The sequence below is a fragment of the Telmatherina bonti genome (genome assembly GCF_933228915.1).
Source record: "Telmatherina bonti genome assembly, chromosome: 8".
In the NCBI taxonomy this organism is placed as follows: Eukaryota; Metazoa; Chordata; class Actinopteri; order Atheriniformes; family Telmatherinidae; genus Telmatherina; species Telmatherina bonti.
Window position 1 is genome coordinate 6,131,507 of NC_136626.1, and position 13,920 is coordinate 6,145,426.

Below are 13,920 nucleotides of genomic sequence, written 5' to 3' on the forward strand. Positions count from 1 at the left end.
TTTTCAGCTTCTTCAGCATCTTTTCTGTTGTAAACATGATTTAATGTGGTCTGACGTAAAAAAAAAAACCAAAGAATAAAAGTTGATCTGTGTTCAGTGTTAACAGGTGTGAATGTCTCTCTGTCCTGCAGAGCGTCTGTACTTCGCCACGTTACGCAGCAAACCCAAAAGCACAGCCAACACCCACTACTTCTGCACCGACGACGAGTTCGTGTATGAAAAGTAAGTTTATCATGCCTCTCCTGCTGCTATGCATGCTGGGTACTCGCCTGCCTGCTCAACGTTTGCGTTGTTACGTCTCAACATAAACGGATCAGGTTGTCTCGGATCAATCAGAGGCACTTTTACAATCTTCCCAGTTTGTTGCTCCAAACGTCAGAAAACTGGAAACAAGCTGCACTTCTCCAACTAATCACCTTGTGAAGGAGTTTATTAATCCTCCTCATTGTTCCCGCAGACTGCTCTGCTGTTGGGGCCACTTTTCCTCGGCAAGCGCTTTGTAAACTGCAGACTTATTTCCATGTCCACGCCTGTTATTAGCTTCACATTGCAAACTACAAGCTGATTACATAACTTTTATCTACTTTATCAGTGGAAAGGAGAAAAACTGCAGAGTGAGCAATGTCTGTATTCCTGCCAGTGGTACCAGTTAAACCAGCTGATGGTCACGGTGGCTTAAACACCAAACAGTAGATGGCGGAGGATAAAAATATCAGTTCTCATTAAATATCCTGTTAAAATGATCACTTAGTTGTCAGTTTCTGCCACAAATAACTGAATTTAGATGTTTCTACTGAAGTTACTGTCGTTTATTTTTCATGTATTTAAAACGGCTCATTTCCTCATCAGTGAAACGTGACTTGTTAACTTTCCTCTTTCTTCTTCTGTAACTCCCACAAAGCAAACAGAAGCGTGATGTCTTTGCATCCCACCGTGCCGCCGTTTCACACACGCAGGGTTCCCCGCCACGTTATCTGCAGCCCTTATCTGCTAAATTCTGATTTCTGTCAGGAATGCATGATTCTGCAGCCGTTGTTGATGTTTATTAAGTCTTCATGGAAATTATTCACATGAAAATTAACACTTTGTTTTGTACTTAACTGGAATAAAAGGATTTGTGGATCCCTGGTCCTTCACTGGGAGGGACGGTGTGGGACAGGAGATGGACTGACAGTTGTGCTGGCCATGATGACGTAGCTATTGGAGCGGTTCTGTCGCAATCAGAGCTATGAGGGAAAACACACTCCTCCTGGCAGTGGAGAAGGATTTATTTAGCTTGTTTAAATACAACTTTTGCTCTAAAACCTGCGTTCCGACTCCTGCTTGCAGTGTAATTATGGGTTCTGACTCCTTATTATCAGAACCTGATGATTCTGTAGTTAGAATCTCTTAAACTTTGTTTATTTAACATAATTACTCTCTGGCAGAGATTTAAGGTTTCTGAGTATCCCAGAAGTCTGTTTCTTCTGGCTTTCCGTTGCAAACAGGAGTACCAGCTGACGGCCAGGATGTCCGGCTGCAGGAATGTCTTGTTTTGACCAGAGTTAAGTGTCTGGAGTCTGATAAGGAGGAAATATTTTATTTTCACTCCCTGCTGCGGTTCACCATCACTTTCCATTTTAGTTGGCAGGAGTCCGAAGAGCCGAGCTTATGAAACGGTTTGTGTGTCTCCGCAGCTTCTACGCAGACTTTGGTCCTCTAAACTTGGCCATGTTGTACCGATACTGCTGCAAGCTCAACAAGAAGCTAAAGGTGAGTTTCAGCTGCCGCCTCTCCCTCTGCAGGAATGTCCAGAATGTGTCGGGATGGATGCGACGTGACGCAACCGGCAGGTTCCTTCCATCAGGACTAACTGGGACACAGCCTTTACAAACCCCACTGCTGATGTTCAGGCATCTGTTCGCTTTGTGTTCGTACACAGAAACTCAGAATGATGCGGCTCCGCTGTGGAAAACCAAACTGGTTCTTAACTGGAACCAGTTCTAGAAATAGAGCTGGAGCCGCTTCAGTTAAAAGGACGGTCGCTGGGACTCGCTGTGCCGCCGTTGTTGGGGCGTCGCAGCTCCTCCTTCCAGCTATAAAGCATTCGTCTCTTTGTTTAGTGTTTGATGTATGTTGCTATGGCGACGGCATACCTCCAGCTGACAGTTGTCATTTGTCATGACGACCGTCTGACAGGATGGTCCGGATCAGCGCGCCGTGTTCAGTGTCACATATGACATGAAATAATAAACAATCTGTGTTTAGAAGACCGTTACATGTCAGGAAACGTCCCTGATGTGACCCAGAGGCCTGCAGGTCTGCAGCTTCAACTCAGACTGGTTTCACTGGTTTCACGCTCCGCTGTGGACGTCCTCCAGTCAGGAGCGTAAAATCAGTCCAACCTTCTGCGTCGTGTCCGAAATAAACGGATCAGACGTCGTCGTTCTGCTTTGTTTTGTCTTCTGGTTGTCATTTTTCAGTTGGAGATAAAACTTTTTATTTATTGTTTATTTGTCAGGAGACGAGCTAATCAATACGAAGAACACCTCCGTAAATGTTCCTGACTCATCCCACAGTTTTCATCCGCTGTCCACGGACAGGTCTTACAGAGAGCCCATGTAAAAAGTAAAACTGGTTTTAGTAAGACCATCTAAACATATGTTGTTTTTTTGCTTTATTTTTAGACACAACTAAAAATACGTTGGCAAACTTAGCAGAGGATGAAAAGAAGACATTTTAACCCAAAATTTTCCAGAAGCTGCTGAAGATCAGGAGTCATTTCAGTCACATTCAGTCCAGTAAAGCTGCTTTTTAGTTGTTTATTTCCTCTCTACTTGACTTCTGTGTTATAAATAAAAACAAATATTTTCTTAGCATCTATTTTCCACAATAACCTAAATAAACATTATTGTCTACGTGTCATGATCAAAAGATGATGCTTACAATGTTTTTAAAAATTAGGAAGCACTTTGATTTTTTTATTTTTTTTAATGGAAATTTATTTTTTTAAGTAAGAAAGTTAGCACACCACTGCAACCAGTACAACCAGTGCTAAAGTTAGTCTGGAACCGTGAGGAGTAGGGTTGTGACTACATGCTTTTGTTCCGATACGATTCTGATCTTTTGGGTGCCGATTTGATTTAAATTGGGATTATCACAATTCTTCCATATTGCTGATTTTTGTAGATTAAAAACAAAATAACTGTATAAAACTTTTTTTTTCTTAACCACCACCACTGATGAGTCATGATTATAATAAGTTACAAACACATCTGTCTTCTGGTTCACAAAGACGCCGTAACACACAGCTGGAATGTGTGTATTAGTGAACGTTGGGACCGGCTTCTTTCATGGCTAAAACGCGCATCAGTCATGTCGGCCTCGCCTCCAGCACGCCGCCAGCATGCCGCTAGCACGCCGCCGTTTCCAGCCTCATGTTTGATGGAATTGCCATCAGACCTCTGAGAAGCGTCCAGAACCAGCGGCTCCGTTCTGTTTGCTGGTCTCTCCTATATGTGGGCTGAACTTCAGTCCGTAATCCTGTTTATCCAGAAGGACGACGACGTCCAGCTTTGAGCCCCAAATGAGCCGTTAATCCAAGTTTTATGTCAAATCATTGATTTTTCTGACTCACATCATGGTTACTGCGAGTTTACTGTTGGTGTGCCGTTGATTCTGCCTTTTTACCAAAAGACAGAACAAGGTCTGATTCTGTTTCATGTGGACAGAATCAGACCCGCTTGTAGCGGAGCTTTGATTTTCGCCACTTCGTCTGAAAAGACGACCGAATGCCTGAAAGCGCCGAGGCGAAGCTCGTTTTTATGCTCCACGTCCATTTCCCGTGCAACCACCCTGGCCCGCGTGCACGACCACCAGGAATGATGCGACTGCAGATGGAGGGCTTATTGAAATATGTGGAAACCTGATGATGACTGGGCTGGATGAAGTCAGCAGACGGTCTCTAATTAAAAACCGCAGCTGAAGCTTTAACGGTACTTTGTGAGAATCTGCAGCTGACTGCTGGCAGCTCTCCTTTCACCTCAGAGGTTAAATTCAGAGGAGTTCAGTGACTAGAAAAGTTGCAGAAAGAACATCATGCTATTGATCTACAGCTGAAATGATCCCAGTTTAGGTCTGCTGGCTGAGTAATCCCGTTGTGTTGCAGTCTTTCACTCTGACCAGGAAGCGAATCGTTCACTACACCAGCTTCGACCAGAGGAAGAGGTCCAACGCTGCTGTGCTGATCGGAGGCTACGCTGTGAGTACATCGCACCCGAAATCAGACTTTTATGAGAAACTGCAGAGCTTTTATTTTACTGTTGCATAATCCAGTGATCCAATTCTGCAGTTTTTCTGGGAAATTTTGCTTAAATAAACACAAATACATAAAAGAAGAAGCAGTGGCCTGCTGGATCCAACATGATTCTACTTCCTGTTCTCGCCTCTCAAAGCGTCATGTGAAGATTTAGAACCTAAAGCCGGGGTGTTTTGCTTTGAGGTTTAATGAACAATAATTAAACTTTAGGGTCAAATTCTTTCAGACGTTGGATGGCTGACCTTCATCACAAGACAAATGGCATCTTTAGTGAAGTGCAGGGATCCACAATCCTGCTCCTCGAGGCATATGTCCTGCAGGTTTTAGAAGACTTGTGCAAGCTCAAGCTCTGCCCGAAATCTGCTAATTACCTGCAGATGTGAGTCAGGCACGTTGCAGCAGGGAAGCTGCTAAAACCAGAAGGACTCTGGCCCTCAAGGAGCAGCATGATGGGTGAGCATGCAGCTCGTGCAGGTTAAGGTGCTGCTATTGGGTCGTCAGCTCAGGAAAGATACATACGACCTGTAAATGTCCACATTAAACCAGACGTCTCACATTTATTCACTTTGGTGAGAAATGATTGTTTTCAGGCAGTTTAATGTGAACAAAACGTCCGTCTGAACTTGTCTCTGCGTGGCCTAAACGCTAAATCAGCAAAGACTCACTGCAGACGTCCACCTGAAAGTGTGGATGTTTGCTTTCTTTAGTGGGTTCATGGACAAATGGGACCGTACCAAAACGACCAGACGCACCAGTTCGGACGCACCGACTGCAGCTTTTGTCCAGTAAAACCAGTCACACGCTGCTTTTGTCCAGTAAAACCAGTCACACGCTGCTTTTGTCCAGTAAAACCAGTCACACGCTGCTTTTGTCCAGTAAAACCAGTCGCACGCTGCTTTTCTCCAGTAAAACCAGTCGCACGCTGCTTTTCTCCAGTAAAACCAGTCGCACGCTGCTTTTCCCCAGTAAAACCAGTCACACGCTGCTTTTCTCCAGTAAAACCAGTCACACGCTGCTTTTCTCCAGTAAAACCAGTCACACGCTGCTTTTCTCCAGTAAAACCAGTCACACGCTGCTTTTCTCTAGTAAAACCAGTCACACGCTGCTTTTCTCCAGTAAAACCAGTCACACGCTGCTTTTCTCCAGTAAAACCAGTCACACGCTGCTTTTCTCCAGTAAAACCAGTCGCACGCTGCTTTTGTCCAGTAAAACCAGTCGCACGCTGCTTTTGTCCAGTAAAACCAGTCGCACGCTGCTTTTCTCCAGTAAAACCAGTCGCACGCTGCTTTTCTCCAGTAAAACCAGTCGCACGCTGCTTTTCTCCAGTAAAACCAGTCGCACGCTGCTTTTCTCCAGTAAAACCAGTCGCACGCTGCTTTTCTCCAGTAAAACCAGTCGCACGCTGCTTTTCCCCAGTAAAACCAGTCACACGCTGCTTTTCTCCAGTAAAACCAGTCACACGCTGCTTTTCTCCAGTAAAACCAGTCACACGCTGCTTTTCTCCAGTAAAACCAGTCACACGCTGCTTTTCTCCAGTAAAACCAGTCGCACGCTGCTTTTCTCCAGTAAAACCAGTCGCACGCTGCTTTTCTCCAGTAAAACCAGTCGCACGCTGCTTTTCTCCAGTAAAACCAGTCGCACGCTGCTTTTCTCCAGTAAAACCAGTCGCACGCTGCTTTTCTCCAGTAAAACCAGTCGCACGCTGCTTTTCTCCAGTAAAACCAGTCGCACGCTGCTTTTCTCCAGTAAAACCAGTCACACGCTGCTTTTCTCCAGTAAAACCAGTGTTGTCTGGATGCAGGTAAACCAGACACCTGGTGTGTTACCGAGACAACCCAAGCTCGCTCACTCGCTCTCTCTTTAATGCTCTCGCTCATCCTGTCTCTCTCTTTCTGTCTCTCTCTCCCTTCCTCCCCCTGTCGCTCGCCCGCTCTCTCTCCTGCTGTGGTTTGTGTCTTAAATATTTGAAGCAGCTGAAAGAAAAGCTGATTGTGTGGCGGGAGAAGCTTCATGCAGTCAGACCTACTGACACACTGACGGCTCACAACAAGAAGAGAAAACCTTCCACCTTCTCACGGCCAGCACTTTCAGCGCATTAAGGGTTAAATTTAGTCTCTTTTGTCCCGAGTTTGTTTACCTGCATCACTCTGCTCTCCATGTGAGCTGCAGCTGTTATTCACCATTTTTCTGACAAGTTGTCCTGTGTGCAGCTGATGACACATGCAGCGTGAGAAATAAACGGTTACATCATATGTTTCTGTCTCAGGTGACCTACCTGAAGAAGACTCCAGAAGAAGCTTACAGAGCTCTGATCTCCGGTTCCAACGCCTCTTACCTGCCTTTCAGGTCAGTCTGCATCACACAGCTGCTGCGTCGCTACTAAGTAGTGGTCCTGACTGGTGTTTTCCTCTGGAGCGTTTTCCTTTTCAAGGCTGTCTGGTCCCAGTTCACTTCTCTGCTGGTCCCAGTTCACTTCTCTACTGGTCCCAGTTCACTTCTCTGCTGGTCCCAGTTGACTTCTCTGCTGGTCCCAGTTGACTTCTCTGCTGGTCCCAGTTGACTTCTCTACTAGTCCCAGTTCACTTCTCTACTAGTCCCAGTTCACTTCTCTACTAGTCCCAGTTCACTTCTCTACTAGTCCCAGTTCACTTCTCTACTAGTCCCAGTTGACTTCTCTGCTGGTCCCAGTTCACTTCTCTACTGGTCCCAGTTGACTTCTCTACTGGTCCCAGTTGACTTCTCTACTGGTCCCAGTTCACTTCTCTGCTGGTCCCAGTTCACTTCTCTACTGGTCCCAGTTGACTTCTCTGCTGGTCCCAGTTGACTTCTCTACTGGTCCCAGTTGACTTCTCTGCTGGTCCCAGTTGACTTCTCTGCTGGTCCCAGTTGACTTCTCTGCTGGTCCCAGTTGACTTCTCTGCTGGTCCCAGTTGACTTCTCTACTAGTCCCAGTTGACTTCTCTGCTGGTCCCAGTTGACTTCTCTGCTGGTCCCAGTTGACTTCTCTGCTGGTCCCAGTTCACTTCTCTGCTGGTCCCAGTTCACTTCTCTACTGGTCCCAGTTCACTTCTCTGCTGGTCCCAGTTGACTTCTCTGCTGGTCCCAGTTGACTTCTCTACTAGTCCCAGTTGACTTCTCTACTAGTCCCAGTTGACTTCTCTGCTGGTCCCAGTTCACTTCTCTGCTGGTCCCAGTTCACTTCTCTGCTGGTCCCAGTTCACTTCTCTACTGGTCCCAGTTCACTTCTCTACTGGTCCCAGTTCACTTCTCTGCTGGTCCCAGTTCACTTCTGTACTGGTCCCAGTTGACTTCTCTACTGGTCCCAGTTCACTTCTCTACTAGTCCCAGTTGACTTCTCTACTGGTCCCAGTTCACTTCTCTACTAGTCCCAGTTGACTTCTCTGCTGGTCCCAGTTGACTTCTCTACTAGTCCCAGTTGACTTCTCTACTGGTCCCAGTTCACTTCTCTACTAGTCCCAGTTGACTTCTCTGCTGGTCCCAGTTGACTTCTCTACTGGTCCCAGTTGACTTCTCTACTAGTCCCAGTTGACTTCTCTACTGGTCCCAGTTCACTTCTCTACTGGTCCCAGTTGACTTCTCTACTGGTCCCAGTTGACTTCTCTGCTGGTCCCAGTTGACTTCTCTGCTGGTCCCAGTTGACTTCTCTGCTGGTCCCAGTTGACTTCTCTGCTGGTCCCAGTTGACTTCTCTACTGGTCCCAGTTGACTTCTCTGCTGGTCCCAGTTGACTTCTCTGCTGGTCCCAGTTGACTTCTCTACTAGTCCCAGTTGACTTCTCTGCTGGTCCCAGTTGACTTCTCTGCTGGTCCCAGTTGACTTCTCTACTGGTCCCAGTTGACTTCTCTGCTGGTCTCAGTTCACTTCTCTACTAGTCCCAGTTGACTTCTCTACTGGTCCCAGTTCACTTCTCTACTGGTCCCAGTTGACTTCTCTACTAGTCCCAGTTGACTTCTCTACTGGTCCCAGTTGACTTCTCTGCTGGTCCCAGTTGACTTCTCTGCTGGTCCCAGTTGACTTCTCTACTGGTCCCAGTTGACTTCTCTACTGGTCCCAGTTGACTTCTCTGCTGGTCCCAGTTGACTTCTCTGCTGGTCCCAGTTGACTTCTCTACTGGTCCCAGTTGACTTCTCTGCTGGTCCCAGTTGACTTCTCTGCTGGTCCCAGTTGACTTCTCTACTGGTCCCAGTTGACTTCTCTACTGGTCCCAGTTGACTTCTCTGCTGGTCCCAGTTGACTTCTCTACTAGTCCCAGTTGACTTCTCTACTGGTCCCAGTTCACTTCTCTGCTGGTCCCAGTTCACTTCTCTGCTGGTCCCAGTTCACTTCTCTACTGGTCCCAGTTGACTTCTCTACTGGTCCCAGTTGACTTCTCTACTAGTCCCAGTTGACTTCTCTGCTGGTCCCAGTTGACTTCTCTGCTGGTCCCAGTTCACTTCTCTACTAGTCCCAGTTGACTTCTCTGCTGGTCCCAGTTGACTTCTCTACTGGTCCCAGTTGACTTCTCTGCTGGTCCCAGTTGACTTCTCTACTAGTCCCAGTGTTTCAGACTGGGAATAAACTGGTTCACTGGGTTTGAGTGTAACATGATAAGTAGGTTCAGTGTTTCCTAAAATCTCAGTCCAACATGAAACAGTTTCATTTTCGAGCCAACAATCCTCGGGGGGGGGGGTCATGTGGGCGTTCTGCAGGTGTACTCTTAGCGGAGCTTTTCATCATGATGTTTGCCGTCGTGTTCTGAGTGGTTTGTAGAGTTTTCTTCACGTTTCCAGTCAGCTAACTGGTTATAAAGCCGACAAACACAAAGAGGAGAAACTGAACCAGGTTGATGCAGAAATAGTCGGATGTGTAACGAACAACGGTGACGGAAAAACCCTGCAGGACGGGCGTGTTCTCTCGACGTTCTGAGACTCATTCAGGTTCGCACAAACGTGAGCTGCCTCGCCTCCTGGTTGTAGCGGATCAGCTGGTGTGTTTACAGTGTTTACAGCATGTTGAACGCTGCTGGTCCATCATGCATCGCTCGCTGGCCTTCTGTAGGTCTGACGTAGAAGCCGAGCCCTTTAATCCCAGTCAGCATCCTGACGGTAGATTTTCAGGACATCCTGACAGGATTATGAGGTTAATATGATGTAAAATGAATGACTTTCAGGAGGTAAAATATTAGAAATTTAAACCAAAACACAACAGAAACTATGTCCATGTTTCCACACGTCTTCCTGCTATGATCTACCTGCTATCCTCACTGCAGCACCTCCACCTCAGCTGCATCCCAAACGTCTTCTTGGCTTTATTCCAGCCATAGAGGATCATTATTTTCCTGCTTTTCTCATCACTTGTTGATCTTTGGCTGCTCCTGATTGGACGTTACCGTCAGTTTAAGCTCTCTGATTGGTGGAAAGTCTGACAGGAAGTGTCTTCATCATCATGTCCAGGTGAAAATAGAGGTCTCTTAGCAACATGGTAGTGATGGTGATGAAGATGTGATAAATAATGGTGGATTTACCATCTAGAGTCTCTGAATAAACACTACATGTTGTGTCTGGATTGTAAACCTCCTGGACGGAGAGAAACGCTGGAAAAGACTCGTAGATGTTCCCGAGAAGCTGATGGAGAAGATAGAAGCGAGGGCGATCTGTCAGAGATTTAAGGGTTAATAATAGCAGCTTATTTTAAATCATGTAAGACTTTGTTTTCTCCTCTGGATTCAGCTGCAAGCAGGTGGAAAAGTTAGTTGGTTTATCTCTGACATGCAAACTGAGCGTGGAATAAAAGAGTTTCTGTTCACCAACACACACACAGAGGTTACGTAACAGCAGCGCTGGTGGAAGGAGGAGGACTTTGTTCTTCTTTTGGCCTTATGAGGAGCTCTGATGGATTAAGCTCCATATGGAGGCCCTGCCCACTGAGGGAGGGTCAGTGATGAGGCATTCACTGACCGCTGGTAAACTAGACTCAGGTACTCTGCTAGATCCACCACTACAGGAAAAGCGTCCTCAGCTGCTGTAAACCTGACTGTAACGCAGGACATTAGTGGGCGTAGCTGCGGTAATTAACCTGTGAACAAGATAAATCTGAGCGCTTGTTCATGTTTCCGTCTTTCCTCCCTGTTTAGACAGATTAAGTCCACAGTTTGTCCAGGTGGAGGCGGTCACCGCTCCTCCAGTGTCTGGGTGGATTTGGTATGTAGGGTCGTTGCAGAGACGAGACGCGAAGTTCTGCGTTTTGTTTTGTTGCTGTGATACAGCAGACCTTTATTTTCTACCTTTATTTTCTGTTGCACTGCATGGTTGACTTGTTGGTCATATAAAGTAGAAGTAAAATAAAGTAGAAGTTCTTCATGTTTTTGGATCTACTGATGCATTTAGAACCAGGTGTGTTTACTAACAGGCTCGTCTACCTGCAGTGGAGCTGAACTGATTTAATCCACCTGGTTTAGTGATGGAAAGAGCTGCTGGACAGGACTTCTACTTTCTGCTTCTACTCTAAAAATCTCTGATATAAACTACTGAGTTTTTCTCAGTCATTCACGTTTTCTTCATGCTTCTCTTCCCACAGCCAGATGTGGTCTGGAGCTGTAGTTCTCTAACTTCATAAAAGTTTTTCTGGGAGATTTTTCCTCATTTCTTAAGTTTCATCTGTAAAAAACAGTAAAGATCAGACGACAGAAAACAGGATCTCAGCAGCAACAAGAGCTGGAAAGGTGGGAATTTCTCAGCATGGAGGCACAAACTGGACACGGTCTGGACTAAAAAACTATCTACCACATCTGAAATCCAGTAAAGACCAGAACCAGGACCTGAGAGATGCTTCTGGACCTGCAGCTGATCCATCTACTGATGGCCAAAGCCTCATCAGACATGATCTCCATGGAAACAGTGCTTCAGGAAGCCAGAAAAGGCTGAAGTCACATGACCCAAGAACCGGACCTCAACAGGTCTGACGGAGAACCTCTCCAGAACCGGACCTCAACAGGTCTGAAGGAGAACCTTTCCAGAACCGGACCTCAACAGGTCTGAAGGAGAACCTCTCCAGAACCGGACCTCAACAGGTCTGAAGGAGAACCTCTCCAGAACCGGACCTCAACAGGTCTGACGGAGAACCTTTCCAGAACCGGACCTCAACAGGTCTGACGGAGAACCTCTCCAGAACCGGACCTCAACAGGTCTGACGGAGAACCTTTCCAGAACCGGACCTCAACAGGTCTGACGGAGAACCTCTCCAGAACCGGACCTCAACAGGTCTGACAGAGAGGGAAGAGATGGGAAAATGTGAAAAGATGAGCAGGGATCCACAGCTAAAATACTCACTACACAAATTACATTCTACTCACTGAACATAAGTGAATCAAATCAACCTAAAGTAATCTAACACGCTCCCCGCTACATCAATCTCTGCTCTCGTGGACAAAACAAGATGCCGGCCTTAAATACCCCCACACCTGAATCCCAACACGGGAAGGTTCCAGCAGCTTCCACCTTCCAGGTACGCACACTAAATAAAGTCATCGTCATTCTTTCCCCGTCACCTCAGATAACCCTCTAAACTGTCCCCCATCCACAAACATCCGGCACAATACACCCCCTATAAAAGACTAATTCCTGTGACACCCCCCCCCCCCCCCCCCCCACATACTTGGTACCATCCAGTGACATGACCAGTAAAACCCTCTACATGCAGGACATGAGCAGCTCTTCTTCCCTTTGGTCCCACAACACAAGTATGGTGAGTCAGTAATACTAAACATTTCATTAACAAATAAACAGAATATTAAACCGAATTATTTCTATTGGTCTGCATCTTTATTTTAACACGGGGTTTTATATTTTAATTTTACTCCGATACAAAACCAAACACAAACAAACCTGGGATAGCCGGTGTCTGCAGACCTCTGAGAGGATAAAGAAAAGGGTCAGAAACTCAAACACAACATGTTGAGCTGTTTTTGTGTTGGGCAGCAGTGACAAGCGGTGGAACTGTACCCACTTCATCCAGCCTCCCTCTCACCAGCCTGCAGAGGCATGTGTGAGCTCGGTGAGAGTCTGACACGACTTTAATAATGAAACATTCACACACTGAAGACAGAAACCACCGAGCCGCCCTGTCGCTCCCAGTAAAGTCCCCTCAGACCAGTCCAGAAATGTCTGTTTGAGCTGCAGGGCTGCAAATGTAACGGAGATCTGTCAGATTTCTGCTTGCTTGTGGTTTTAGTGAAGCTGTTTGGTGCTTTACAGTCACTGCAGGAAACATTTCATCTCATTTAAATGTTATTTTTACATGGTGGATGGTTGAGAAACATGTTGCTCAGCCCCAACCTTTTTATTCTGCTGAAAAACTGCATTCAGATTTCCTCTTTCAGCCCTAAAAAGCTCACTGGGTTTCCACTGAGCAGTGTTTAAAAAAGGTTAAAATCCGTAGATCTGATGTGTTATTAGGTCTGATCACGGTGCTTCATGATGAATCCTGACAACAGAGATGTTTCCTGCAGCTGAAGCTGCGACAACAAAAAGTCACCCTGAATCTACGTTTTCAGTACTTAAAGCTTGATTCATCGATGGTCATTTTCTCTGCTGACATGGAAATATGAAACGACGCTTAACAAAGTACTTCTATCTTCTATATGTCTACAGGCTGATGGCCACAACTTCATCTCTTAGTTTTCTTCACCACCAAACGGGATCTTTTCCACTTAAACTTCTGTCTTTCCCACAGTTCCTCCCTCTCAGGTGCACGTTGCTGCAGGAATACTCTGCCTCCGCTCGTTCAGGATGCCGTGTAAACAGGAGGTCCTGGAAGCGACCCGGTGTGGTTTACAGCAGGTTAACGAGTGATTGGCTGCCCTGAAGACGCGGAACATGCGTTTTAATCACTCTGCCGTGAAGGGACTGGAAAGCAGCAGCTAATATTCACCATCGTCATAAATCTCTGGAGGATGACCTCCTGCGCTCGCACACTCTCTCGTCTTCCTGCGTTTTTACGACTGGCGTGAACGCTGCTGCCGTTTCCTCTGAAATGCATCGGGAACATTTCAGTGCGTTACTGTGTCTGTGTGTGTGTGTGTGTGTGTGTGTGTGTGTGTGTCTTAAAGCGAGATGATCAGGACCTCTCCTCTCCCCGACCGATGCGTCCGATCAGTCGCCTTGTTTTACAGGTGACTGCTGGATGTTTTCATCTTCTCCTCCCATGTCTGTTCAGGGACGCTGCCTTTGGGAATTGCACCTACAACCTCACAGTGCTGGAGTGCCTGCAGGGCATCAGGAAGGTGAGATCATGAGCAGAATAATGTCATGTTTGATAAGAAATGAATTTATTTCTAACTGAGTTGAATCCAAAGTGGCCCACGGCTCAGCGGTTCGTTTAGTTTTCTGTCTGATGGACGTGCCGCTACAAACTCCAGTAAAACTCCAGTAAAACTCCCAGTAATACTCCCAGTTGGACCTTTCGATGTTGTCTGTGTTTAGTGACGGTAACGTCTGGTTCTCAGCTGTTTGGAACTTCAGGATTTCTCAGCTGCTTAGATTTGCTCTCCGTATCGGGTACTAAAGTCTGAGTTGGAGTTTCGGTCTGATCGGTTGGAGAAGCTTCATCTCTGAGGTGAAGCTGCAA

General features: G+C 46.5%; 1 protein-coding gene across 1 annotated transcript in view; it reads left to right on the forward strand.

The window, feature by feature from the left end:
- cdc14ab (cell division cycle 14Ab) overlaps positions 1-13,920 on the forward strand; it is a 46,484-nt gene that overhangs the window by 2,514 nt on the left and 30,050 nt on the right. Inside the window, exons 2-6 of the mRNA XM_079245310.1 lie at positions 132-222; positions 1,677-1,752; positions 4,148-4,240; positions 6,564-6,643; positions 13,510-13,576. Of these exons, the coding sequence (XP_079101436.1) occupies positions 132-222; positions 1,677-1,752; positions 4,148-4,240; positions 6,564-6,643; positions 13,510-13,576 (407 nt within the window). The remainder of the gene's footprint in view (positions 1-131; positions 223-1,676; positions 1,753-4,147; positions 4,241-6,563; positions 6,644-13,509; positions 13,577-13,920) is intronic.